The sequence below is a fragment of the Lemur catta genome, chromosome 11, assembly GCF_020740605.2.
Source record: "Lemur catta isolate mLemCat1 chromosome 11, mLemCat1.pri, whole genome shotgun sequence".
NCBI classification, from domain to species: domain Eukaryota; kingdom Metazoa; phylum Chordata; class Mammalia; order Primates; family Lemuridae; genus Lemur; species Lemur catta.
Genome location: NC_059138.1, coordinates 61,456,673 through 61,483,328, shown reverse-complemented (window position 1 = coordinate 61,483,328; position 26,656 = coordinate 61,456,673). Strand labels below are relative to the sequence as shown.

At 38.9% G+C, this 26,656-nt stretch overlaps 1 protein-coding gene across 1 annotated transcript in view; it reads right to left on the bottom strand.

The window, feature by feature from the left end:
* Positions 1-421: 421 nt before the first annotated feature.
* The window catches only part of SCIN (scinderin), a 70,450-nt gene continuing 44,215 nt past the window's right edge, over positions 422-26,656 (bottom strand). The window contains exons 7-16 of the mRNA XM_045564680.1: positions 26,179-26,267; positions 25,213-25,428; positions 22,606-22,727; positions 16,640-16,730; positions 11,898-12,068; positions 7,575-7,752; positions 7,194-7,315; positions 3,111-3,188; positions 1,173-1,233; positions 422-597 (exon numbers count right to left, since the gene is read on the bottom strand). Of these exons, the coding sequence (XP_045420636.1) occupies positions 470-597; positions 1,173-1,233; positions 3,111-3,188; positions 7,194-7,315; positions 7,575-7,752; positions 11,898-12,068; positions 16,640-16,730; positions 22,606-22,727; positions 25,213-25,428; positions 26,179-26,267 (1,256 nt within the window). The 3' untranslated portion in view covers positions 422-469. The remainder of the gene's footprint in view (positions 598-1,172; positions 1,234-3,110; positions 3,189-7,193; positions 7,316-7,574; positions 7,753-11,897; positions 12,069-16,639; positions 16,731-22,605; positions 22,728-25,212; positions 25,429-26,178; positions 26,268-26,656) is intronic.

Here is a 26,656-nt window from a genome sequence, read left to right as displayed (position 1 = left end):
AATGACCGCTGAGTTACAAAATGTTCTACCTGACAAATCCCTCCAGATTGTGCATAGCCTTTTACTTTTAAAAGGTCATATAAAAAGATATAAATCAGTTTCTAGAAGAGTTAATATTGGCCCATAACAAAAATTTATTTTAGGTTATTTTAATATATTTACTAAGGAAATTCCAGTTTAAAAAGTATTTCAAACCAATGCTAGGCATTAAAAAATAGCTGTTTGGTTAAGGTTAATTTTTTTTTTTTTTTTGAGACAGAGTCTCACTCTGTTGCCCGGGCTAGAGTGCCGTTGCGTCAGCCTTGCTCACAGCAACCTCAGACTTCTGGGCTCAAGCAATCCTACTGGGTTAAGGTTAATTTTTTAAAGCCAAAAAAACAAACAGCTGCTCCCCTCCCCCAGCAAAAAACCCCAGCAATGGTACAACTGCCCAATTTTATTTGTTTGTTTGCTTTTTACAAAAATAAATTTACCACCTGCTGGAATCCCAGCCCAGGAACCAGCCTGTGAATGTGGGTGGCTCATGGCCCTGTTTAATGATGACAATTGGTGTCCTCTTGTCTCTTCCAGAAGGGTCTGTCTGAAGGTACATTTTGGCTAAAAAGAGTTGCAAAAACATATGAATTCAGTTAGCCTTGGTTAAACGAAAATAACCACAGAATTAGAATTCTTCCAATAAAAGTAATAAATTTTCATTGCTCTCAAGTAGACAAATATGAACAATTTCTTTTTGATTTCTCTCATCTGCTATGGAAAGCATAATGAGTCTCATTAATGCCTGAAAAAATTCAAAACTTTATAGAATTATTTTGATGGCATAATCATTGCTATACCTTCAATAAAAAGAAAATTGTGCCAGAAAGAACAGCATGAAGTTAAAAAAAAAAATCTAGGCTCGCATAGTTATGGGGGTTTTATTATTCTCATATTAAAACAAGGGCTTAAATGAATTTAAGTTTATCAGAATGAGTTGATAAAATTATATTCTAAGTTAGGTAACAAAGCATCTTTTTCTTGTGCCCATTCTGAAATTCTCCGGTTTAAAAAAATTCCATTACTCTTTAATTCTGAAGATGAAAGCTAAGCTATTTCTCAGTTTTGATATGTATTTTTGGAAGATCTGGTAGCAAAAAGCAGTCAGGGCACTGCCATAATTGTCCATGGGATCTTACCAGACTTCAAAGATTCTGCTTTCTCAACTTCATTAGCATCTTTCCCAATCCAAATAAATATCTGAAAAATGAAACAATAACAACATGTACTGTTTTTGGAGTGTTGGCTCAGTGCTAGGCCCTATGCAAAGTTACACACACACACACACACACACACACACACACACACACACATACTGCTCATTCAATCTTCACAACAACCCCAGAAGTTAGGGAGGTGGAGGTGGAGGCCCAAATAATTCTAATCATTTTCCCAATGTTTACACTTATCAGGAGATACCTAAATTTACATCCACTTTGACTCTCGATTTCACACTCTGACATTTTATGTTTACATGGTATTTTCTAGTTTATGAACTGATCTTTCACGAAAACAACAGATTGTCTAATTTTTTGGCATCTGTCCCCTGGGATGTGAAGGCGGTTAAAGGAAACCACATATTTCCCCTCAAAATATACTTTGACATATTTTGAGATGGCTATTCAGGGGCCTGAAAACAGAAGTAGCCCAGCAAAGCTGGCTTTTGTGGGGGAGATTTGCATCTGTAGGGAAAACCTGTATTGATGCAGCAGGGTCCTCCCTTCTCCAGATCTAGGAAAGATTAACTGAGAGTCTGAGAGGTTTAAAGGTCTTAAAGAAACATTTCCCATGTATTTGCTGAGGGCTGCTACCCGTGAGGTTTCATCTATATAACAAGTCCACCCTTGTTAGCCAGGCCTTCTCTTCTCCCCCTCCCATAACCTGCCTCGCCACACTCCAGGCCCTCCTTCTTTCTGTAACCTCAAGTTGGTGTAAAAGCATCAACCATCTGGCCATTTCTTTTGAGTTCTCATATTTTGCATGACTCCTGTGCCTATTAAGAAATTTGTATGCCTTTTCTCCTATTCACCAATCTGATTCATGTCAGTGACTTTTCAGTGAACCTTTAGGGGGCTGAGGGCCTTGGTCCCTTCAACAGCATAGAAATGGAAATGAAAAGTATGATTTTAAAAATGAAACCTAGTACCAGAAATATTCTCAGGTATCCGTGACTATAGAAACGAGAGTTGGGGTGAAATTTCCTGAGCTCCTTCAACTGCAAATGAGAATAATTAAATACTTCTAAATAAGGAAATGTAATTCATTTAATTATTAAATGCACAAAGGTGTTTTATTGATATGAGGTTTTAAATCTCATATCAATATGATCCATTTACTTGGGAAGAATCTGAGACTGGATCCTCAATTCAAATATGGTCATTGTAAACTAGAAACTAAGGTGTAATGTCATATAACTAAATGGCTTTTCAATTAGGAACAGACCTAAAAGTAACAATCTCTGTGCTTGACTCTAAGACTAGGCCTAATTCAGATAAGCATTTCACACTTGTTCTATATGATTTAGTTCATAACATATTTATTTTTCCTTTCACTATTAATTTACATAGAGGTTAAAATAACTACAAGATGTGGCATGTTGAATCACCATTTGTTTCCTCCAAAATTAAGATATATGTAAGAGTAACATTTTACTACATACATTCAAAACCCCAGGGAAGGGGTCCCCAGGGAAGGGGTCCCCTATGACTCCTTGTAAAATTTCAAGAGAAATTCTGAATATTTGTGCCCCTGTGGCATTGTACACATTAATGCACTCACCAGTTAAATGAATTATGAATAAATTAGGAGTGAGGGAATTTTACAAATAAATGAAAAATAAAAGTTTTTTTTGCCAACAACTAAAAAGCCAAAGATGGAAGCCATGGAATTATTTCCACAGTAAGAAATCAACTTGCAATATTTATCAGTTTTATTTTTTGCCAAACTCTTGTTGAGTTTCTTTTAAATACAGCTTAAATCCCTAAGCCCATTTATTATTAGACTTGCCATTTCTCAAAGCAGGTTCTGTCAGTTCCCAACTATAAGTGCATTCTCTTGTGAACAAAGTATAGTTTTACCTGTTCCCAAGCATCTAGTAACATGACATCATCTTCCGCTAAATCATCCTGAGTGAACTCTCCTGGAACCTCTTCAATCTGAAATGTATGAGAAGTTTTATGGCCAAACAGTAAAGCAGTACTTTTTCTAATATATAGGATACAAATGCCATGTATTATTTTAGAATACAGTGAAAATAAAATATGGTAGTCATTTTTTTCTTCCTTTTTAGGCAATAAACCCTTAACTAATTGTTCATCTGTTTAATCTGGTATCACAAACTAATGGTATCTTATTTGGCTAGCACAGGGCTTAATATTGCAAATTGAATTTGTGAATTTAAATAATTCAGACTTAAAGCTGTTAGAACCTTAAATTATTCTGAGCCTTGAGAGGAATGTGGCTATGTATGGCCTGAGTCATGAGGCACGCAGCTGCAACTTCTGCCTTTTTTTTTTTCCTGTAAATAATTAGGAAAACCAAACCGTGTCAGAGATAAGAACATCTCAGATCACTACCCTTCCTCCTGGAGTAATAATCTTCCTTGGAATGTTGCAAGCTGTAATCAATCAAATCACTATAATGAATGCACTGGTCGTGTATGGAAAATGTAACCCTGCTAAAATTTCTGTTTCTACCTGTTGATCAGTGAAACCTTAAATTTACTTTGGAACTCTAACCCCATTCGTTTGGAGTTGCTGTTTTCCAGGTGGCTAATCCTGATGCTTTGTACTCGAATAAACTCTATATTTAATCATATTTTCTGAATCTCATCATTTAAGCTTGATACATTTGAATGCTCAGGTAGGACATATATAGTCTATTTGCCCACAATTCTCTGCACTTCCAGTTCCTTATGACAAGTTGTTTCACAGATTTATGTCACCTGCATGGTCCATGAAGACATTTTAGTTTATGGTCTCAGTACTAAATTGCCTTTCATTTTGTAGGTCAAGATTAGTTTTAAAAAGTCAATAGGTTTGGTCATTTTAATAAATCAACAATTTTCAAAAAGATGACATTATAACATAATATTGCATATGAAAAGTTTCATTATTTTTATTTTTAATGGGTTAAATTATGTTCTCTATAGCTAACATTAAAGGGTAATGGGGAAGGTTAGTTTATTTTTTTTATTTTTATTTTTATTTTTTTTTCTTGAGACAGAGTCTCACTTTGTTGCCCGGGCTAGAGTGAGTGCCGTGGCATCAGCCTAGCTCACAGCAACCTCAGACTCCTGGGCTTAAGCGATCCTACTGCCTCAGCCTCCCGAGTAGCTGGGACTACAGGCATGAGCCACCATGCCCGGCTAATTTTTTTTGTATATATATTTTTAGTTGGCCAGATAATTTCTTTCTATTTTTAGTAGAGACGGGGTCTCACTCTTGCTCAGGCTGGTCTCGAACTCCTGACCTCGAGCGATCCACCCGCCTCGGCCTCCCAGAGCTAGGATTACAGGCGTGAGCCACCACGCCCGGCCGGGAAGGTTAGTTTAATCCACCCAATGCCAATGGGCATGTGTTAACCTAAAATTCAATATTTTTAGAGAATTCCGGATGAAAACCTCCCTGATCCTTAGGCAGGAGTTTGGATTATGGTTCCCAATTCTTTACTCCTCCCTCTGCCCTATGATTTTACAGTGCAGCTGAGTAGGTGGAGCTGACTGTGGCCTTGGCCATGCCCTATTAGCAAATGTGACTCAGCAGGGCCTTACTGTGTTCCTTGGCTCTTTCACAGGAAAAACATGCATAAACCCAACCTGCAGCCTAAAGGAGAAACTTCCAGCTGCCACCCAGCCTACATAAACCTAGTTCCAGGCAGCCTGCAGACCTCTGAGCATGACAATTCATGGTTGTTGTAATCTGATGAGGTTTTGAGATTGTTATTCAAAATAAACAAACAAAAAAACCCTGACCATTTATTTAGAGGGCAAGGAATTAGTTCATATTATTTTTTTTACAGGACATGTACCAATCAAATAATGATTTAGAAAAACAAAAACCTTAAATATCACGTACTTGGTGCCAGGTGCTAGTCTAATCTTTTGTATGCAGTAACTAATTTAGCATTAGCAGCAATCCTATGAAGTAAGTACTGACTATCCTCATTTTACAGTGGAGAAAACAATGGCACAGACAGAGAACCAGCCATTTTAAAGTCAAACAGCCAGTAAGTAATATCACCAGGTAAGTGATATCACATAGGCAGATTGGTTTTAAAAGCTGTGTCTTTAATAGGTTCTGCTGCCTTGTATGAATCTACATGTGTAAAGCTTGCTTTCTCATAGTGATTATAAAATCAAATACTTATTAGCAACAATCTTTTTCCTTTAACTAGGAAGGGAGCAGAAGGGGACCCATATATCAAACAAGAAAATTAGTAGGTATAGAGGAAATGTGTAGTTATATTAAAGGGTAATATATGTGCATAACAAAAAGCCAGATATAGACTAACAGATTTTTAAAAAACCTGACTGAGAACAAAGCCTAGTTATTTATTTTTGTAAAATCTTTCTTAGAAACAAATACCTAATGTATAGCAATATTAGCAAATAATAATAGTAAGAAATTAGAGAAGCACATGCTGAAAAAGAAGTTGTTTAGATGCAATATCAAATTAACAGTCAAAACAATAAAACGGCAGATTTTTCTGATGACAAATTTATAACATACAGCAAGTTCAGGGATTTCCTGTAAAGAAGGTGACCAAATTGTGCCCAGCAACCAAATATTTGTCTCAATGCACAATTTGAATCTTTAATTTTTTGGTCAAATCATTTATAAGCTTCACGTGGGGCTTGTATATGAACAGTTTCTTCATCAGCAAATTTTATTTCTAGTAATCAAAGAACCTGGGAAAGTACATAGGAAATTTTCTTACACGTGCATTGAAAAATGAAGTTTGCATTCACTAAGACATGTTGACCACATCTGTAGACCAAATTTTAAATAAAAGAGGAATTCATTCTTTTTTGCTTGTTTGTTTTGTTTTTTTTTTCAGTGGTATCTGGGCTGAGAAATTCATTCTTTAAATGAAAAATTTATGAAAAGCCTACTATGTCAACAGAGAAAGAAGAATTTTTCTGGTAAACTGTGGTGAAGGGCTGTGGACCAAGGTGGTATTTCAGAGCCCAGTATAAAAGCACTCTCATCCTGTTATGGATTGCATGTTTGTTTCCCCCCCAAATTTCTATGTTGAAGCCCTAACCCCCAGTGGCATGGTAGTAGGAGGTGGGGCCTTTGGAAGGTAAATAGGTTTAAATGAGGTCTTGAGGATGGTCATGTGGTTATCAGTGTCTTTATCAGAAGAGAAAGGGACTGTTATGCTTTCTTGGCCATGTGAGGATACAAGAAGGTTAGGAAGTGGGCCCTCACCAGACACCAGATCTGCTGGTGATTTCATTTGGACTTTCCAGCCTTCAGAACTGTGAGAAATAAGTGTTTGCTGTTTAAACCTCCCAGTCAATGGTATTTTTGTTATATCAGCCTGAAACTAAGACATTTACACAGATACTTCTAATTTTATTTCTTAGTGCCTAGAAATCAAAGCCTGTCAATGACTATAACATACAACATTCCTGTTGATTCCAATTAATTTGCAGGTGCATACATAGCTCTCTGTGATTTTGCCCAATGATTATAATATTTCCATAATATTTTTTATTCAGTTGACACCGTAAAAATTTTTATTCCCCTGGGAAACTTACATGTAAAATTTACATAGTTTGATCAGAAACAACTATCGCTGCCCACAGAAAGTGTGAAGTTATTAAATTAGCAAATCTAACCCATACATATTCATACAGCATCTACTGCATGCTGACGTGGAAGTAAAGTAGCTGATATTTTTAAGAGCAGCTCAATTTATATAGTGCATTACCATATTAAGGCTTTCATATCCATTACATCACTGACCCTTAAAATTACCCTGTGTAGAGAAAAGATTGTCATCCGGGGTTGGCAGGTAAGCTGAAACTGAGAATGAGAACGGTAACACGTCTGGAAAGTGTCAGAGCCAACACGGGAATGCCTCTCCCAATGCTGTTGGGTTCTATCTCACTTTTTTTTTTATTATTATTTCAGGATAGTTTTAAAGACACTTACGATGAATCTTCCAGTTTTGTTAGAGCAGCCGTAAAGTCGAGGTGGATGGTCTTCAGCCTGGGTTTCTAGTAGTGGTGAGGTCTGGTAGTCTTTTTTTCCTCCAAGGGAATTCCAGAACTCCTCTGCGAAAAACATATTCAGTTATCTAGCGCATTTTTAGGAGCATATGGTTGGTGTTGCTTTACATTAACAATAACATCTCACCTTGACTTTAATGTTAAGAAATTACTTAAACATACTCGGTACCATGACCCACTTTTGCAACTAAGGGAGGATTTCTTAACCCCTATAGCCATTAAAAAGTGACTTGTTAAGGAAAAAGTTGATTAGCAATCATATCAAATAAATTCTGGTTAGTGTCGTTGGCCCCACAGCACACACCTGGCTCCTCGCCTTCCTGAATCCTTAAGGTTTTGCACTTGAGGACACTTGCTACGTATTTTGCTCCTTTCTCTTCCTCCTCGCTAGCACCTTTTCCTGTCCAGATGTAGCCACTATTTTGTGGCAGTTTCAAGACAAAAACATCATTGGAATTCAGTGAATTTGCATCAACATCAACCTAGAGTATGAAGAAAAATAACACAGTGATTCAAATTCATTGCTGCTCCCTCAATAAATACGTCCCAGAAGCTGTGACTGTGACAAACCATTCATAGCCTTCAACTGTCCTATCCCAGGAAACTAATTCAGGGCAGCCCTGGGACACCACTACAGTGTTTGAAACATTAGAGTCGGAGCACTTTGGTCTGTGTCCCTCTAATGCTTAAGTGCCCTCAAATAGCAGTAGCACAATGCTCCGAGAATAAAATTAATCAAACTTAACTTATAGGGATTGAGGGTTTTGGAAAGTAACAAGGATAATATTTAAAGATACCAGAAGAACAGGATGGGCTATAATTGACAATTCAAAAGAAGGCATAGTATTCATAAAAGATACAACTAAAGCAAAGGTATTCAGTTTTTTCCTCCTCCACTTAAGATACAGTTTATCAAATAATCAAAGGGAAACCTAAATAGCATAAAACAGGGACTGGAGTCCAATGCTGGCAAAGAGATAATACTATACATTCACTAAGAGATTCTTCAGGCACAGGTTAATTATAGCTTAAATTATAAAAGACTATTTATAGGGAATTAAAAGCACAGCACTAACATACTCCTTCCTTCAAACTCAGAAGCTATGGACACTGTCTGGAATCCTCCAGGTGAGCACATTTCTAGTCCATGTGGCCACAGAGGAGTGAGAGGGGCCTGGCTGGGTCCAGACTGTTCCAGGTTGAAGCTGAAGGTGCAATCTCTGAACAGGGACAAGGCACATGCAGAGTCTCAGGCTTGGTAGTGAGCACGAAGGCCCTAGGATGGGCTTTTCTCTGTGACCTTCTGATTTGGTGACTTCGTGTCTGTCTCTGTGAGAACTTGCCCAGCCATATGATTGTGTTGCTACACCACTGTGTATGACTTTATGCAGCATTGTGGAACTGAGTGTGATGTGTGATTCCAGAGAGAGGAAGAAGAACCAGTAACCAAGACTCAGACATTGCAGCCGAGAGGGAAGAGGAAAACAGGAGAGTGTGGTGATCTTGAGGCCAAGTAAAGAAAATATGTCAAGAAGGCTGGGGTGACCTGCTGTGCCAAATGATGCCACTTGGCCAACCACACTGAACTGCCAGGACGAAGGCATCAGCTATGTGGAAAGTTGAATTTCTCTGTTTGTCAGGACCCTGTCCCCAGAGAGAAGACTAGAGGAGGAAGGAACAGCTGTTGGAAGTTTTAAAGACATGTCTCAAGGATGGGTACCATTCAGGGAAGTGGTTATGGCACTCTACCAGAAGGAACGAGACCTAACAGGAAGAGCTCAAAGGAATCTATCAGATGTGGTGATGAAGAATTACACAAACCAAGTCTGGCTTTCAGGGCTTCCAATTTCTAATCTTTATGGCAAAAGCTGGGATGATGGAGGGAAGGTGGCAAGAGGCCTGTGCCGAGACTGGGGTGAGATCAGGGAGGGAAACCTACAACAGAATATGTATAAAGCTTTAGCTTGCCTGGAGAGGAAGACAGAAAACCTTATAAAATTATCTTGACTAGTGCATTTTCAGAAAGGCTGGGAATGTGGAAGCTGGTTTAAGAGGCTACAAGGAAATAAGGAGATACAGTGCCAGCCACTAATGACGTCTCACAAAGAAATGTGTCCTGGGGAAGAGATCAGGAATACAACAATGCTACATTTTGGTTGACTTTTCCATCTGAAATTAACTGAGAATGCCCACAGAGGAAAGCTTAACTGTCAATTTGGTAGTTTAAAAAAATTAGTTGTAATTGAACACAGCAGAATCTGTGTACAGAATGTTCTGTATGAGATCTATATATTACTACATGCTGGCATTTAAACTGTATGACTGAATGAGACTACAACGAAGGGGGCCAAGACTGAGCCTTGGAGCACTCAAGTGCTTAGAGGTCAAGCAGAAGAGGAAACCCCAGCAAAACTGCCCCTCAAAGCGTGGTCGGTAGGTTTGGAAGAAATGATATGGATGGTGTTACAGACCCCTAGGGGAACAAAAAGTGTTCAATAAAACAGAAAAGTTTGACTCTGACTCTGGCAAATGCTGGTGGGAGGTTAAGAAAAATGAGATCAGAGAAGTGATCTTTGATTGTGGCACAAGGCAGGTCACTGGCAAACTAGATAAAAACCACTTCAGTGGAGTGGTGGGAATGGACACCTGATTGGACTGGCTTTAGAGAGAACAGGCTTAAAAAGTAGAGAACGGGAGTGAGTGAAGACTCTTTCAAGTTTGTTTCAAGACAAATCTTTCAAGGATTTGTGCTCTTAAGAAGGACAGAGAAATGATGTGATAGTAAGAGATGGTCAAGATCAGAGTTAAGACACAGATTTTAAAGAAATGATGGGAGGTTTCTGCATCTTTGTAGTTCAAAGTAAATGATGCAGGATAGAAGAATCAATTGATAAGAAAGAAGAGAAACGGGATCATTGCCTGCGATCACGATGAACTAGAAGTGGGATAAACACATTGGAAAGAGAGAAATCCAGGAACATTCTTAGGAAAGCAAGATAGGAGGGGATCCTAGACAGAAGTTGGGGGCAGGGAGGGGGTGGGAGGAGTTTGGCCTTAGAGAGCCAAATTAGGAGCTGTATTGGTTAATCTGTGTAATAAACATTTATTAAATTGTTTATTGATATATCACTTCATACTAGTCTTTGCTAATTTATGGATAATAAAATATTGATATAAATTTATAAAGAACTTATTTATATGAAAATTAATAACATAAAATATTTATAAATTTTAAAATATAAATATAATTTTAATATTTATTTCATAAAACAGGAGAGAAAGAGATTATGTACAGATGAAAACAGGTTGGTAAAATTGCAGGGGAGTAGATAAGGTGATTCATGTGAGATTATATTTATATTCTCTGTGAACTCTGAATCAGGGTATCAGTAGAGAGCAGAGGGTGCTGGGGATCTGGGGAGAGAGGAGGCAGGGAGGGTGTGAAGGATGCGGAGGGTTCACGGATTCAGCTATGGGACTGGAGAATTGCCAGACCATGCACACTGGGGTAGAGGAGCCAAAGGGCAGGAGATGGTTGTCAGAGATCAGATGATTGAAAGATTTCTGAGTAGGTATATTTATTGCTAATGGCAAAAGTGGGTATAGGACCACGAGGATGTGAGATGAAATGGAGTCAAGGAAAAGACTGCTGGGAGAGAGAAACCAGAGTGATGGAGATAGTGAGGCAATGGCCGAAGCCATCAAAGAATAAGAGGGAAAGACGGGCAGCTCAGTCGAAATCAAAGACACAAGGAGGGTACTCCATCCAGTCCGTCCCTGAGGCCCTGGTACGTGGTGCTCTGGAGAAAACATAACTTCCACTTGAGAGGGCTGCACAGGAATTGTCCTCAGAGGACAGCTATAGAGCAATAAGGTGAAGGGGGTGGGAGGCTTCGAGAAAAGGTTGCAGGTGGAGGGTGTGATGACCAAGCCTGTTTTAAGGTCTCCGGTGAATGGTTGCACGGAGGGGAGGTGTTGGGGGAGGGCTCCAGGTTTGGGAACGTGCAGAGGGTGCAGGCAGCTTAGGGGTGACATGGGAGGCTTGGATTTCAGTGGTGACTTGGATACAAGGTGGAACAGGATTGTCCTACAGGTCAAAGCACTTTGCCATTTAAAAACCTGGGCAGGCTGCTCTTGTCTATACCTGGAGGTCTTGTGCCTCCATGACAAGCAGTTTGATTTCTTTCCCAGCTGCTGTCAGAACCTCTCATTTGGCCAATACAGTTAAGGTTCTAGTCCAGTGTGGCGGGGCGTGCCTCCCATATTTGTTACACTTGTGCAAACAAGGGCCTTCGCACTCAAATGTCCCCAGTGTGCTCAGTCATCTGACCATCACGCGTGATCCATCTGCCTCAGGCCTTTCAAGATAGAGCTTAAGCTGCCTCGTGCCTGTGACAGTTTGATTTGTTACAGTATTCTAAAAATTCATTTGTTTGGGTTCAGTGCAGTTGAAAAATGTGAGAGGCCTGGTATTTGGAGTTTCACTTTTCACTCAACTCTCCTGCTTTTGGTGTTTTTTATTGTGAAGAGTGGGCTTGCCAAGTTTTGAAGACCAATATTTGTTGATGGCTCAGGACCATCGGGAAGTCCATAACTAGGGCATGTTTTATTGAATGCGTGACATTACCTCTACAATCCTGGTGACGGACGCCAGGTTTCTCCGGACTTGAAAGAGGCGTGTAGGGGGAGCAGGTGCCTGACCTCCTTTCTTTGATGTTCCGTTCTTGTAAATAATGAGCGGTTTGTCTTTGAACAAACTCAGCAGGTGAACAGGCTCTTTGCCTTGGGAGACTCGGATCTGGGAGGGGGACGGGGGAATTAACAGAAATATAATAGAGAGTGTGATGAAAGAAGGTTGCATTTCTAAATGTGTTCTTACTTTTTCTTTTTGAAAACAAAACAAAAATTAGAAAGTCAAGAGCAGGAAGAATGATGATTAACAGAAAATATAGGTTTATGATAATCAAGCACAGTTTCCTCGTTGACTTAAGAATCTTTTGTTATCCCAGACACAGAGTCTCTGAGTAGTTTCTGGTCGGGGGACACAGCCATACCGCAGCACTTTCTGCTGTAAGTCTGTTCACCCACGTCTCCAAAAGAGAAACACAACCACAAAGTGCTGGTGTCTGTGAACTTGTATGAAAATTCTTCTTCTTTCAAGAGCATCAACATTTTACAGATGTTTACGGAAGTACTGGATTCTCATGAGTTTTTGGTCTGGTTCAGAAAGTTAAGAGATGTACATTCAAAGGCTTCAAAAAATAAGATGACACAAAATCATACTCATTATTTCTATATCCCCATTATTTGGGAAATTTTTAAAAATCACACACACAGGAAGATTTCTATCCAAATATTAAAAACTGGCAAAACTGAACATACTTTCTACTTTTTAACTTACCTATAGAAATGGCAACAGTAGATGTGTTCAATATGATCAACTTATTTTTTATACAATACAAAGACTTTTCAGGATGAAGAAATAAATGGTAAATTATTTGCCTAATTTTTACCAACGCCAAATGTTGGATTAGAATTTCCTATTTTTCACATAAATTATGATGCATTTTTTTCCTTACATAAAGAGTTCAAATTTTGTGTCAGTCCCCTATTTTTTGGATTTGTTTTGCCCTATGCTAAAATCAAGCTGTCTTGCCTACTCTGTCTGCCTTTTTCTAGAAACCAGGTGAATGGGTAAGCCAATGCACTTACCATTATGGGAAGGCCTAGGGAGCATTGAGAATAACTGCCTTCATAAGACTAGTAGGCATTCAAATAAGTAAGCAGTAAATTATGGAAATGTTTCTTCAGTCACAGGCCCAGAGCTTGGGTTGAGGGAAGGAGGGAATACCCACTGTTAGTTTAGCATTTCATTATTTCATATAACATTGAGAAAACTTCAATTGCCAATGTAAGAGAAAGAGGGCCACTGACTAAGGCTGATCCCCTAATATGAAAGGAGAATAAGACAGAAAAAAAGGTAGATTACACAATTTTCAATATTGTTAATATACTCTAGAAAGGAATGTTTAAAACAGCAATACAGGACTTCAGTTTTGTGTGCAGTATTATGAACTACTGCCACCTGGTGGATTAAGCTAAAAATTACCATTTTGTTGTCAATCTAGGATTCAACTGGTTAAAACAATTTATGGAAATTCATTAATTGGGTGTATCAAATATTCTACTATGAAATATGGAATAGTAAGGCACAATGCATATATTCAAAGTTTTTGAATAATTTGGTAAGAAATACTTTAAGGATCAACTTAATGGCAAAGTTGAGTGCATTTAAAGAATTCAATCATCTTGTTAATTTGTTAATTAACAATTAATTGGCAAGTTAATTTGTTAAAAAAGTTAATATGCACCTTTAAATTTAGATCTAACTTGCTTTTTGTGTCTATTGACAAGTACCAAGAGGGAAAGGAAACCAGCTAGAAGAGCAAATTCAGCCTTATCTTAGATTTTATGTTCTAAAGTGTCTGACTCTCCATTTAATGATTACATTTGAAGGAGCAATTAAACAATTATAGATATTTGACAAAATAAAAAACTTGCTTACCACATAAACTCTTAGCTCACTTGACATCAGGAATGAGGAAGTTAGACACAATTGTGCAATGGGAATCCTTAATGGTGCTGTTATCAGAAACGTCACTACACTGGCCAAGTAAGCGCTGGCTTTCAGTTTGAACCCTGATCTGGAAGGTACTGTTCCCAGTAGATGGGAGCAGACACCTTCTCAAAAACTGGCCAGAGAAAACACAAAGGCTTGCAGAGATAGCTCCAGTGTGCACAGCTCAGCTGGGAACGGGGGCCGGGGCAAGAGTGCGCGAGCGCCACCTAGTGCTAGTGTAGGGACAAGGAACAAGCAGTAGACAGACACACTGGAGCACACTAGAGGGAAACAGGTCTCCTGGAAGTCTGTGTTTCAGTTTTACAGTAAGAAATTAAATAAGAAAGACCAAGAGTTTCCTGTGGTTACTAATAAGGATCTTGAAATAAGTAGCAGCTACTCCACCATACACATAAGAAGAGGAGCAGTTGAACTTCAGAAGAGAGGACAGAAGGTTGAACCAGGCAGGAAACAGTCCCTTAGACACAGGGAGGAGATCTAGAACTAGACATTGGTATTGTATGACATTCAAATTTTATAATAAATAAATCAATACATTAGCCCTTCTGGCTCCCTTTTCTCTATCTCAATTTCTCTCTCTCTGTCTCTCTATTTCTATTTATATGGAGTTGTCATTTTGAATTTAGATTCATTCAAGTTATTTTTTTATTTTCATAAATACCCAAATGAAAAATACACCTCTCTCCTCTGTCCTTTCCTCTTCTCTCCTCCCTTCCCCTCTCATCTCTCCCTCCATGTCTTCCCTTCCCTCCTTTCCTCCCTGACCTCATTTATTTCCCTTCTTTCCCCATCTTTTCTCTCTCTCCACTCCCATTTCTGTCCTTCTCCCTTTCCTCCCCTTCCCCCCTCACTTTTGGGTGTTGGACTTTGTTTCAATAAAGATTCTAGGATCTAAAAAGGAAAAATAAGGATCCATGCTCTCTTATCAAGATTTATTTCAGTTTGCCTGTGCAAAAAAATATAACTTTGGCAATTTTATGATTTGAGAGTATAAGATACTCTCCTTTTTAAATTTGTTAATTAAAATTATTAATCTGTGCTTGTTCTATACTGTCTTCTTTATTTCCTATTGCTGCTGTAACACAGTACCATAATTGTATTTATTTTCTTATTTTTATTTGTTTTTTAGAAAGGTGGTCTCATTATTTTGCCCAGGCTAGCCTCAAACCCCTGAGCTCAAGCAATCCCTTTGCCTCAGTTTCCTGAGTAGCTGGGACTACAGGTGTTGTGCCACAGCACCTGGCTCAAATTATCATGATTTTAATGGCTTAAAATAGCACAAATTAGGCCAGGCACAGTGGCTCAGGCCTGTAATCCTAGCACTCTGGAAGGCCGAGGCGGGAGGATCGCTCGAGGTCAGGAGTTCAAGACCAGCCTGAGCAAGAGCGAGACCCCCCCCCCATCTCCACTAAAACAATAGAAAGAAATTAGCTGGACATCTAAAATTATATAGAAAAAATTAGCCGGGCATGGTGGTGCATGCCTGTAGTCCCAGCTACTTGGAAGGCTGAGGCAGAAGGATTGCTTGAGCCCAGGAGTTTGAGGTTGCTGTGAGCCAGGCTGACGCCATGGCACTCTAGCCCAGGCAACAGAGTGAGACTCTGTCTCAAAAAAAAAGCACAAATTTATTATCTTATAGTTCTGGAAGTCAAAAGTCTGAAGTAAGTACTGGGCTAATTTAGTCACTGGGCTGAAACCTGAGATAAAAATTTAGTCACTAGGCTAAAATCAAGCTATCACAGGGCTATATTCCTTTGTAGCAGCTCCAAGAGTGAACCCATTTCCTTGTCTTTTGTAGCTTCTTTTGTTGGGGTGCCCTTCCATCTTCAAAGCCGGCAACTTCTGCCTGAGTATTTCTCTTGCTGCATCCCTCTGGCTACCTGCCTCCTTGTTTTGTTTTGTTTTTTGGTGAGAGTCTTGCTCTGTCACCTGAGCTAGAGTGCCGTGGCATCAGCTCAGCTCACAGAAACTTCAAACTCCTGGGCTCCAGTGATCCTCCTGTCTCAGCCTCCCCAGTAGCTGAGACCACAGGTGTGCGCCACCATGCTGGCTAGTTTTTTCTATTTTTAGTAGAGATGGGGGGTCTCACTCTTGCTCAGGCTGGTTTCAAACTCCTGATCTCAAGCAATCCTCCCTCCTCTGCCTCCCCACAGTGCTAGGATTACAGGCGTGAACCACCACGCCGGGCCCTTCCTGTTTTACTTATAAGGACCTTGGTGATTACACTGGGCCTACCCAGTAATCCCAGATAATCTCCAACTTTAAGATCTGCTGGTGAGCAATTTAACTCCATCTCCAACCTTAACTCTCCTTTGCCTTGTAACATACTTGCACATTCTGAGGACTGGGATGTGAACATCTTGGGAACATTATTTTGCCTACCACATCTGTTTAACAACAGCTGAAAGTAATAACACAGGTAGAACAGTTTTAATATCAAGTGACTGTCATTGGTATATGGTGTGATTCTAACAGGAAGATTCTTTCGGGCTCTTAAATCTGTTGATTTTTTTTGTTGTTTTAATTTTGCTTGTGCGTGCTCCCTTTTTTCCAGATTCTGAGAGAACTAGCATGGCATGAGAGTAGAAATATTTGAATTCCAAAATGGAAAAAAGTTAACATCGAGAAAATATCAAATTCCCATCCCAATTTGGGAGGCCAGCTGTAACTAGAAATGGAGCTAGCAAGACTTTAACTTGTGTGAGTTTTGGGGGTAAAAATATCCCAACCTGAACAGCCTGTCCTCCGAGGGATCGATCTAACTGAACAGTCAGGAACGCAGATGTGGTCAGCTCATCCCTTGTGGCATTCGCTCCTTGCCTAGAGGAATCAAAGTAAAATAAATTAGTTTGTTTTTAAGTTTTAAGATCTTCTCATGTAGGCATTGCAAGTAGAGACTTAAGTTACTATTAAAGATCAAGAAGAAACTGTTTTAACATGATATGAGCTGCCAAAGCTATTTTTTTCAAAGTGCTAACATTGAGCCATGAATTTTCCTGTGTATTGTCTAGAAATATATGTGGTAGGCATTTTAATCTACATTTTAAGACACTGGGCTTTTGCTGCTTACATAAGTTAGCTAAGTAATCAAGTCCATCTGATTCCAAGTTGGCACTGCCTATTTTTGGGAAAACATCTCTATACTGAAAATAATCCATCTGAATATGAGAATATGAGGCAAAACTATTAGGCTGGATATTAGAGATGTTTTGTTTCTATGAATATTTGTGATCATAGAACCAAATGTCCGGAACCCAGAAAAATCAAGAAAAGAATCATCAGAAGTAGGCAATGGAGAGACCCTATCTTGTCATTCTAGTGATTCTATAAGGAATTATTAGCAAAGCTGTACAAGAGGCTAATCTCCCAGCACCCAGATAAGGTCAATAAGATCAATTGATTTGTCCAGTTCATTTGCAACTTCTCTTTCTAGGGTAGCCTTTGGCTGTAACTCTGTATCACTTTAACCTATAAATTAACCTTTGGGAAATCTGCCTGTGTGATGAGTCTGTGGGGGAAAAAAACCAAACCAAAACAAAACCCCAAACAGCCTAAGCATTCATTAAGCACTGTTTGTTTTTAGCCAACTTTCCCATCTCTAACAGCAGGAATACTAACCTTGAAATTAGATTTTGAGAGTTACCCATATCTTTTTTTCTGAAACTCTGACAGTAACCTGTTCCATATTCAGATCAGATTAAAATAACCCACCACCTTGGGCAACACACACCCACACCCCCCAACACACTGGGAGCAGGTTGTGTACCTTGTCACAGAATTTTTCATTTGACCAGCATAGGCAAATGGTTGATGTAAAAATGTTCTACAGAGGGGTGCAAAGAAAGAAAAAAAATGCACACTTTATAAGAAAATTTTTAAAAAGTGCTTTCCCTAATAAAGGTACTCATAAAAAATGTAGTCTTTTAATATTAGTACTCTAAATTTTCCATGAGCCTATAATGCTAACGAAGACCTCTGTGAGCCACCCAGAGCACAAGGTGGGGGGTAAGCAGAGCCGCGGGTGATGACACACAGCAGGTTCTGTTATCATGCACTACTTCTTCCTCACATCTGTGGTTTCCTGACTTCTCACTTAGGGCTGTTGTTAAAAATTGGTTGTTTTCCATTTTGCTTTTATTCTGTAGGAAAAAAATTCAACTACCTAACAGATAACAGCATCCAACTTTTGTCTCCATTTTGCTCTTTTTTTTTTTTTTTGGAGTATTTAAACCAGCAAACCTGAAAAACATTGCCAAACTTTGCCTTCTGACACTCTTAACAAATACTTGACTGCTCATCTGGAATCCTTCTTCCTGCTTCTGTCAGAGTACCACGCTCCCATCCACGCAGATTCAAACTAATTTGCTTTATGGATCTATGACCCAGAAGGTCAAGTATTCTACTACCATCAAGCATAATACAGTCACTCTTTGTTTCTAATTTTGAGATCCTGTGCTTAGGGAAAAAAAAAAAAAGGAAAAAAGCAATCTACTTTGATATGATTTTTGCTTTATAAACCTGTGGTGCTTGTTGCTCATTAAATATGAATGCTGCATAAAAATGAAATTTACTACTTCAAGAGATTCATCGGTGTCATTTGTTCAATACCAATTACCTGACATTTTAGAGAAAAGATCACTGCTAAAATTACTCTTCTCCTATCATTTCAGAATATAAGTGGTTTCAGAGCTAAAAAAGACAAGTTTGTATATTCAAGAGTCAATTTAATTCTAATCTTTCACCTTCAACTCTGCTTCTTGGACTTAATTCGTTGACATCCCTGTATCAAGATTATCACATAAAGTGGAAAGTTGTTTTATTTGAAAGCCAGTCTTCAAGAGAACTGCTTATTTTCTAAATGCTTCTTTACTATCTTTATGGAAGCTTCTGAAGTTCCACAAACTGTATAGCATTAACAAAATTACAGTTACCATCTATGATTTTAAATGGCAAAGACCCACAAAAGGGCTCTCGAGTATCTAACTTACATCCTTGCTATCTCAAAAATGTATACATTTTCATCATAGAAAAGTCGAACACTTCAAGTTAGATAGAAGAAAACTAAATGACCACCCCCTCCAGTCCCATTGCAAAGATAGTAACTATTATCAATGTGGTATGTTCTCATTGTCTTCTCTTCCTCACTGAATTTTTTAGTGTGGGCCAAACGTTTCTTCTGAATTCTTTATTTCAGTAAATAAAACACTATCCACTTATGCTCAGCCCAGAAACCTAGGCTTCATCCTTGAGTTTGTCATCTTCTCCATTCCCCCTGTAACCAATCTTTCTAATGCTATCTCTTGAACACCTTGCAAATCCGTCTCATTCTTTCCTTCCTTGTCGTGAGTGTTACACTGAATTCAGACACATTATCACTTAGCTGGATTACTGCAACACATTCCCAGTGGAATCCAATCCATTCCTGCACCAATCCATTCTTTAGACATCAATCAGAATAATTTCTAATTTCTCTAAAATAAAACCAATCATGTAACTCCTCTTTGCAATGTGCTGAAAATAAAGTTCATCCTCATCAGCATGGTTTGTGAGGTCATCCACAATTTTGCTCCTTCTAAATTCTCTGGTTTTATCTTTTGTGCCTTAAATGTGCTCCAGTCATTCTTTATTACACATAGATTAGAGCACACCTTTTCCTGCACTGCCTGGAACAACTTCCTTATTTGCTTACCTGTCTCGCTCCCACTTCTGTTTCCATTTCGATGTCACTTTTTCTATTAATAGTAGTCTTAGTCTGTTTTCTGTTGCTTGTAACACAATAACTAAAATTGGGTAATTTATGAAGAAAAGGAATTTATTTCTTAGCTTAATGAAGGCTGAGAAGAACAAGCTTGAGGGGTCACATCTGGTGAGGGCCTTCTTGCTGGTGGGGACTCTCTGCAGAGTCCTAAGGTGGCCCAGCACAGTATCACATGGTGAGGGGGCGAGTGTGGTAGCTCAGGTCTCTCCTCCTTTTCTTACAAAGCCACCAGTCCCATTTCCATGATAACCTATTATCACGTTAATCCATAAATGGATTAATCCATTCATGAGGGCTTTCATCTCTTAAAGGCACCACCTCTCAATATTACCACATTGGGGATTAAGTTTCAACATGAGTTTTGGAAGGGACAAATATTCAAATAGCAGAGCCTTTCACCAACAGCCTAGGAGTGAGGTTGGGGGTCTGTCTATAATTATCCAAAGAACACTCAGATTGATCTTATCTTAAAATCCTTTACATTGCATTAAAAATGCCTGCTAATCATCTGCTTTTCTTTAAGAATAAGCTCTTGAGGGTACAGGTCCTATTTTTTTTTCCACTGCTGTATCTCCAGCAACTAGCACAATATTTGACACATACAGTGCCCAATAAACCATAACTCAAATAATTTAAGAAATAGCCGCTGCGTTTATTAATGAAATTTTTAAGCTGATTTAATAATAAGCTGAGCTAATTTTAGTTACATCCACATAAGTATTTATGCAGATTGTAAATTGTTAATTTCTCAAAACATTCTCCTGAATTGCTTGTTTAGTCATTTTTGGTTTCTTCTAAGTGCACAATCAATTTTTTACACTCAAAGAGAATTAAGAGCAAGGCAATGAAACAAAATCTAAAAGAAAACCTGACTAGGAATAATTAATTTATCCTTATCAATGCCATATTTTGCACAAACACTTTTCTGAATTAAAATTTTAGAAAAGGAAGTTGCAAAATAAGGACATACCTACCCAGTATAGCTATACTCAGGCCTTAGAGTTAAAGAGACCTACACATCAAGATTTGAAATGTTGGCCGGGTGTGGTGGCTCACGCCAGTAATCCCAGCACTCTGGGAGGCTGAGGTGGGTGGCTCCTTTGAGCTCAGGAGTTCAAGACCAGCCTGAGCAAGAGTGAGACCCTGTCTCTACTAAAAAAGAAGGAAATTAGCTGGACAACTGAAAATATATAGAAAAAATTAGCCAGGTATGGTAGCGCATGCCTGTAGTCCCACCTACTCAGGAGGCTGAGGCAGGAGGATTGCTTGAGCCCAGGAGTTTGAGGTTGCTGTGAGCTAGGCTGACGCCACAGCACTCTAGCCTGGGCAACAGAGTGACACTCTGTCTCAAAAAAAAAAAAATTAATTAAAAAAATAAACAAGATTTGAAATGTTGCTTCACCAGTTACAACAGCTGAGACTTTGGGTTAAAATACTTAACTTGTCTAATTCCCCCTCCCCCTTTTTTTTTTTTGGAAGATAGATAATATATGGAAACATCTAGCACTTTGCCGGCAAAAACATGCTGCTCAAAAAAATGGTTGCTTTGAGATGGCATCTTAACCACAGAGCTACATAGCTAAATACATTCATCGTGGATAGCATACGGAGTGACTGTGGAGTCAGAAATGTCCCTGGGGGCAGTGGTTCACATTAATACAATGGTGTACGTTAGAATCTCACCACCGGAGATTTTGATTTATTTAGTGTGGGTGAGGGCATTTAGATTTGTGAAATATTGTCCAGGTTATTCCAAAGTACAGCCAGTGTTTAGAACCACTTCCTAAGGCAGTGCCTGTCAATCATTAAAGTACATATGAATCACCTGAGGACTGTGCTATAATGCAGGTTCTGCTTTAGTGGGTCAAAGGTGAGGCCTGAGAGTCTACGTTTCTAACAGGCTCCCAGGTGATAGTGATGTTTGTTTCCCAGACCACCCTTTGGGTATCATCCCATCTCCTGAACTTGGTTGGGGCTCAGAGGCACTGAGCAGTGTCCATGGCCAGACTGTGGGAATGGATGTTTTGCATGCGAGGCTCACCAAAGAGAAAAATCACCCTGTCAGAGCCCTGCCTGAGTATGCGTACATCCAATATGCCTATTAAAGGTGCCATCACCATGTAGGCTAAGGTAGGACCCTGCCCTGCCCTTGTAACTTCCACCCACATTTCTCAGCTTTAAGATCTTCTTTGAAAATTATTTTCTTTTTTTCAGTCTTCATAACAATATTCTATTTTACCTGATTCACTTAATAAAAAGAGAATTTCACCTTCTGTGATTTGTTGCAGAATCCCTATACAGTGAAATAGCCCATCATGGTGTAGACCCTTAAATTACTTGGTTGGCCATCTGGTTATTTCCTCCTTGAGTAGGGTGTTGGTACTGACTCTAAGTAAACCTAAACATCAATTAGCTCAAGTCATTATGCAAAACCATGTAAGATGTGCATACAATGACATATTTTCTCCATTATTATGAATGTAATGTAAGCAAAGAATAAGGATGCATCAATTTGAGGTCTCTGGGGTATGCAATGGGATCACAAATCATATCCCCTAAAGGGTTTGCCTCATTGTACCTTTGCAGCTTCAGTAAGCATGGGCCTCTGTGAACTTCAACAATAAGAAGACATGGTACCCAACACTTGACACTGGAGTGCTACTCCACATATAAGATGAGATATTCAACTACAAACTAGGATAGTAAAACGTTTTTCCTAGACACGATAGGATGATTTTTATGTAACTCCTCCTGCTTGTGGACAGTAGCTACAAACATAGTCAAAATCATGTCAAAGGGAAATACTATTGTGCATGCTACACAAATCTCTCTGGGGTAACTATAGGATTATTTTGCCCCATACTGCGCGGAATTTAATACTTTGGAGTAAAATCTGGCTCCTGTGGAATGTAAGATTTTTGCTAGGCATAAACTTACCAAGTGTAGATAATCTGTCCTCTGGCATAAGTGTAGAGTATAATGTAGCAGTCACCACCATAGAATTCACCATATGACTCTTGGTCAACTGGGATCCTACCATTGCTTTCTACACGCCAAATCTGAAAGAAATGAAATATACATACTAAATTAAATTTTTCTTGATCTAATATTGCTTTTCATAAGATTTAAATAATTTTTGGCTCAAATATAACATTCAACAACTTTTAAATTATTTTTTAACTAGATTACACATTAAGGAAAGAAATTTTTATCAATTTGACAATTTGTTGACTTTTTAAGTGCTTTTATATTTCTTTTGCTTTCTCCATAATATTTATTATAGCTCAGTTGAGCCTGTTGATTAATAAATATCTATTGTTTGATACATCAGTGAAAATAACCAAACACTCTAGTGCAATAAAAAGCTGCAATATTTAGCTCAGAAATATATCTCAACTTTATAGAAAAATGTTTTCATCAGTTGTGAAATAATATTTTTTTTCTTTTTCCCTGTGCTTTAATACATGAGATTATTATTTTCCCAGGTGAGAGATGGTAGACTGTGACCAAATAACGATGCTGCAATGGAATGAATGTTCGAGTTCCCCCAAGATTCATGTTGAAATCCTAACCCCCAATGCAATGGTATTAGGAGTTAGGGACTTTGGGAGATAACAAGGTCATGAGGGTAGAGTCCTCATGATGGGATTAGTGCCCTGATAATTAGAGACCTCTCAAGCTCCTTTTCCACCATGTAGGACACAGTAAAAAGACAGCTGCCTATGAACCAAGAAGTGGAAGGCCACCAAGCATGGAACCCGTCAAAACCTTGATCTTGGACTTGCTAGCCTCCAGAACTGTGAGAAATAAATGCTTGTTGTTTAAACCCCTAGCCTCTGGTATTTCTGTCATAGCAGCCTGAACAGGCTAAGGTAGGTGCCAATAGCATGACTTTTATTTTCAAGAGGTGCCATCCAGGCATAAGATTGAAAAGAAACAAGGGATAAAAGCAGAGAGAACCACATTTATTCCACCTCATCATCTTCATTACAGATTAAAGACTCTCCAAGTTGCAGACAGGAGAGCTGTAGATGAAACAGGAGAGTAACAAATGAGTGAGAGGCTGCTAGGCACTGTGCACACACACGTCCTCCTCCCTGGGTCCTGGGGAGGGGCAGGGAAAGTCCTTTGCTTTGAAATCTGGGAGGAGCCCGTGGAGAGCAGCAGTTCGGTACTGTCAGAGAGATGCCTTTCCACACCATCCCAGTGAGCAGAGGAGAAACAGCAGCATGGCCTCACTACATCCGAGAGCCTAGAGAAAGGCCCCAAATTTCAGCAAACCTAGGGTGGCACAGGAGGACTTCTCAGAGATGCTGTGGTCTGAGATGGAGATGACAGCGGGACAGAGCTGGTGCTGGGAGCCACGCCTGCCACGAGAGCCCTCTGGCTGTGTTGCCTGTGCTGAGCTCCAAAAAGGATGTCTGAGCAGGAGCCAGACCCACACCTGGAAGTTTATACCCCCTCCCACAACAGCACATTTGTGACCTTCTCCCCTGGCATTTCCCACTCCCCAACCTCTGCGCACATTAGAATCACACTCATGTCTCTGAAAAGAGGAAAAATTATTTCCCAAATTTGTTGACCATATGCTTTGGTCTAAGCATTGTGCTAAGACCTAAGACTATAGAGATAAAATATTTAATTCCTGTCCTCAAGGGACTGATGAGAGAAACCTTAAGTAAAGGAACAATTCTGTGGCACTTATATGATAAATTCTGTGAAAAATATCACTATAGGTTGAGCACAGAGAACGGTCATTTCAGCTCTGAGGAAAGCCTTCTCAGAAGAGGTGTGGCCTGTGATTTAACTGAGTTGCCAAGGAAGTGTGGGGACATTAGCCAGATGGCAGAGGGGAAGAATCATGAAGTGGGGAGGAGGGCAAGGGTCAAATCAGGCCCAGGTGAAGATGGATGCTTTCAGGAAAGCTGTGGGAGCCATCAAAATATTTTAAAATGGAGGGTGACATCATCCAGTTCTCATTAAGTTAGACAATTCAAGAGTGGATTGAGTATGACTTAGGAAGAATGATTATGAGATTTTTAGCAATTTTTGCCTAAAATGGAATAATCAACAAACTCAATTCTAATGCCTTAAAAATATCTGGTTTTTTAGCACATACTCATGACCAGTTTACTTTCATGAATTTCCCCAATGTGTGGGGGAAGGAAAAACTGACAGTGGATGGTGCAGTTGGAGCAGCACACCCTTAATGGACAATCCCCAAACATGGACTTTTCCAGAGAAACAACAGTTCTCCACCAGGTAACAAAATGGCTGGGTTTCACGTTAGGTCTCTAAGACAATAAATAGGTGATCTTCCACAAATGTAACTTTTGGGCTCTCGACATAGACATTTGTAAAATGGGGATGAAGGTCAGATAACACCTCTTCCAGCTTTGAATTCTGTATTAGTATATAGTCTTGGACCACCTTTATTACTGAGCAAAATTCACATTTTGAAATGTTTGCAGTTTCCTGAAGTTATATTTCTACATAAACTGGCATAAATGGGCTTGATAAAAACAAACAAAAACAGGTAAATACCTCCACTTCGCCAGAACCGTCATCCACCATATTGTGCTGGGCTGCCATCTGCGGAGAACTATGTAATTTTGAAGCATCAAATGGAATTTGTTTTATTTGAGCCACTTTCTCTGTGACATAGACCTTTCCAAAGCCATCACTTTGATCTTTATCTCTCCAGTCCTTAAAGAACTGTTTGAAGATTGGTGTTTCACCTCCTTCTGGAAGAACTTGAATCTGAAATTTAAAATAATGATAATAATAACCAGAAAAATAAGAGATTGAGGGAAAATAAGGATTTAGTAGTGGAGAAAGTACCAAGGAAATGAAAAGATTATCCTGGTTTCTGTGACCTCAGATGTAAAACTTAGAAGCTATGAAGGTAAAATAATACAACCATGTTTTCCCTCTAAAGTAATTGCCACTGAATTTGAATGTTTGAAATAAAAATAAAGTTCTTTCATATGTTACCACTGCAGTCAAATAAGTTTGTCTTTCTACTTTAGGTTCACAAGAGATTTGTGACCCAGAAGAAATTATCTCATTGTGTCAAGACATAAAAATGAAGAGAGTAGATGAGGCTTAGAGATTCAGGAAGGCAAAGAGTAATTAGCTAGTATCTAAGTCGATCTTGATCTTGATGAAGACAAATATTATCTGGGTCTGCACAACTTGCTCTAAGGCATAACCGATAAATGCTGTTAGTTAATTCAACTGTAGTTTATTATCTTGAATTAAAGACTGTGGAGGAAGTGAATGGGTGGGCAGCCCTGTGGAAAGACTGATCTCCAGTTTCTGCAAAATTCTATCCTCCACACAGGTAAAGTACTAGGGACATGGGACAGAAAATTGCACACACTCAAGTGGAAAATGAGTTCCCACACATAACATACATTACTGTAAAGCAATTTTTTTCATGAGTTTTGTGGAGATGTCATAAGCTCCCACACTTAAAGTTTTTTCTAGCCAATTCATTTTCACACATACTTGGGTATTGGCGGGATAATTCATTTGCTGTAGGAATTCTTCAGCTGTTTTCATTGCAGCCTTCCTCTCCTGGGGATTAGCATTTTTACCTAAAATACAAGGTAAATTAAAAAGACAGAACTTCTGAGAGGGAAGACATTATATGATTAAGGAATACTTGTACACAAAAATAAACATAATTATAACTTAATGTAACTAAAGTCATGAAAGAATAGCAAAAATTTCTTAGTATATTAAATATATTTAACAATGCAATAATGAATGCTATTTATAAAAAAAATTATTTTTGTATCACCCGAGTGCTTTTTTAAACTCAAAAATTCCTGGTAAATGATGCTGGTAGGAGGAAAATCACTGCATTTTATGGAACACATTTAAAGATCAATTCTTAAAAGTTAGGCCTTTAAAAAAATCAGAAAAGATATTTTCTTTACTCTTCTAAGGAAATGGTTAAGTCTGAAATGCAGCAAGAATGTCA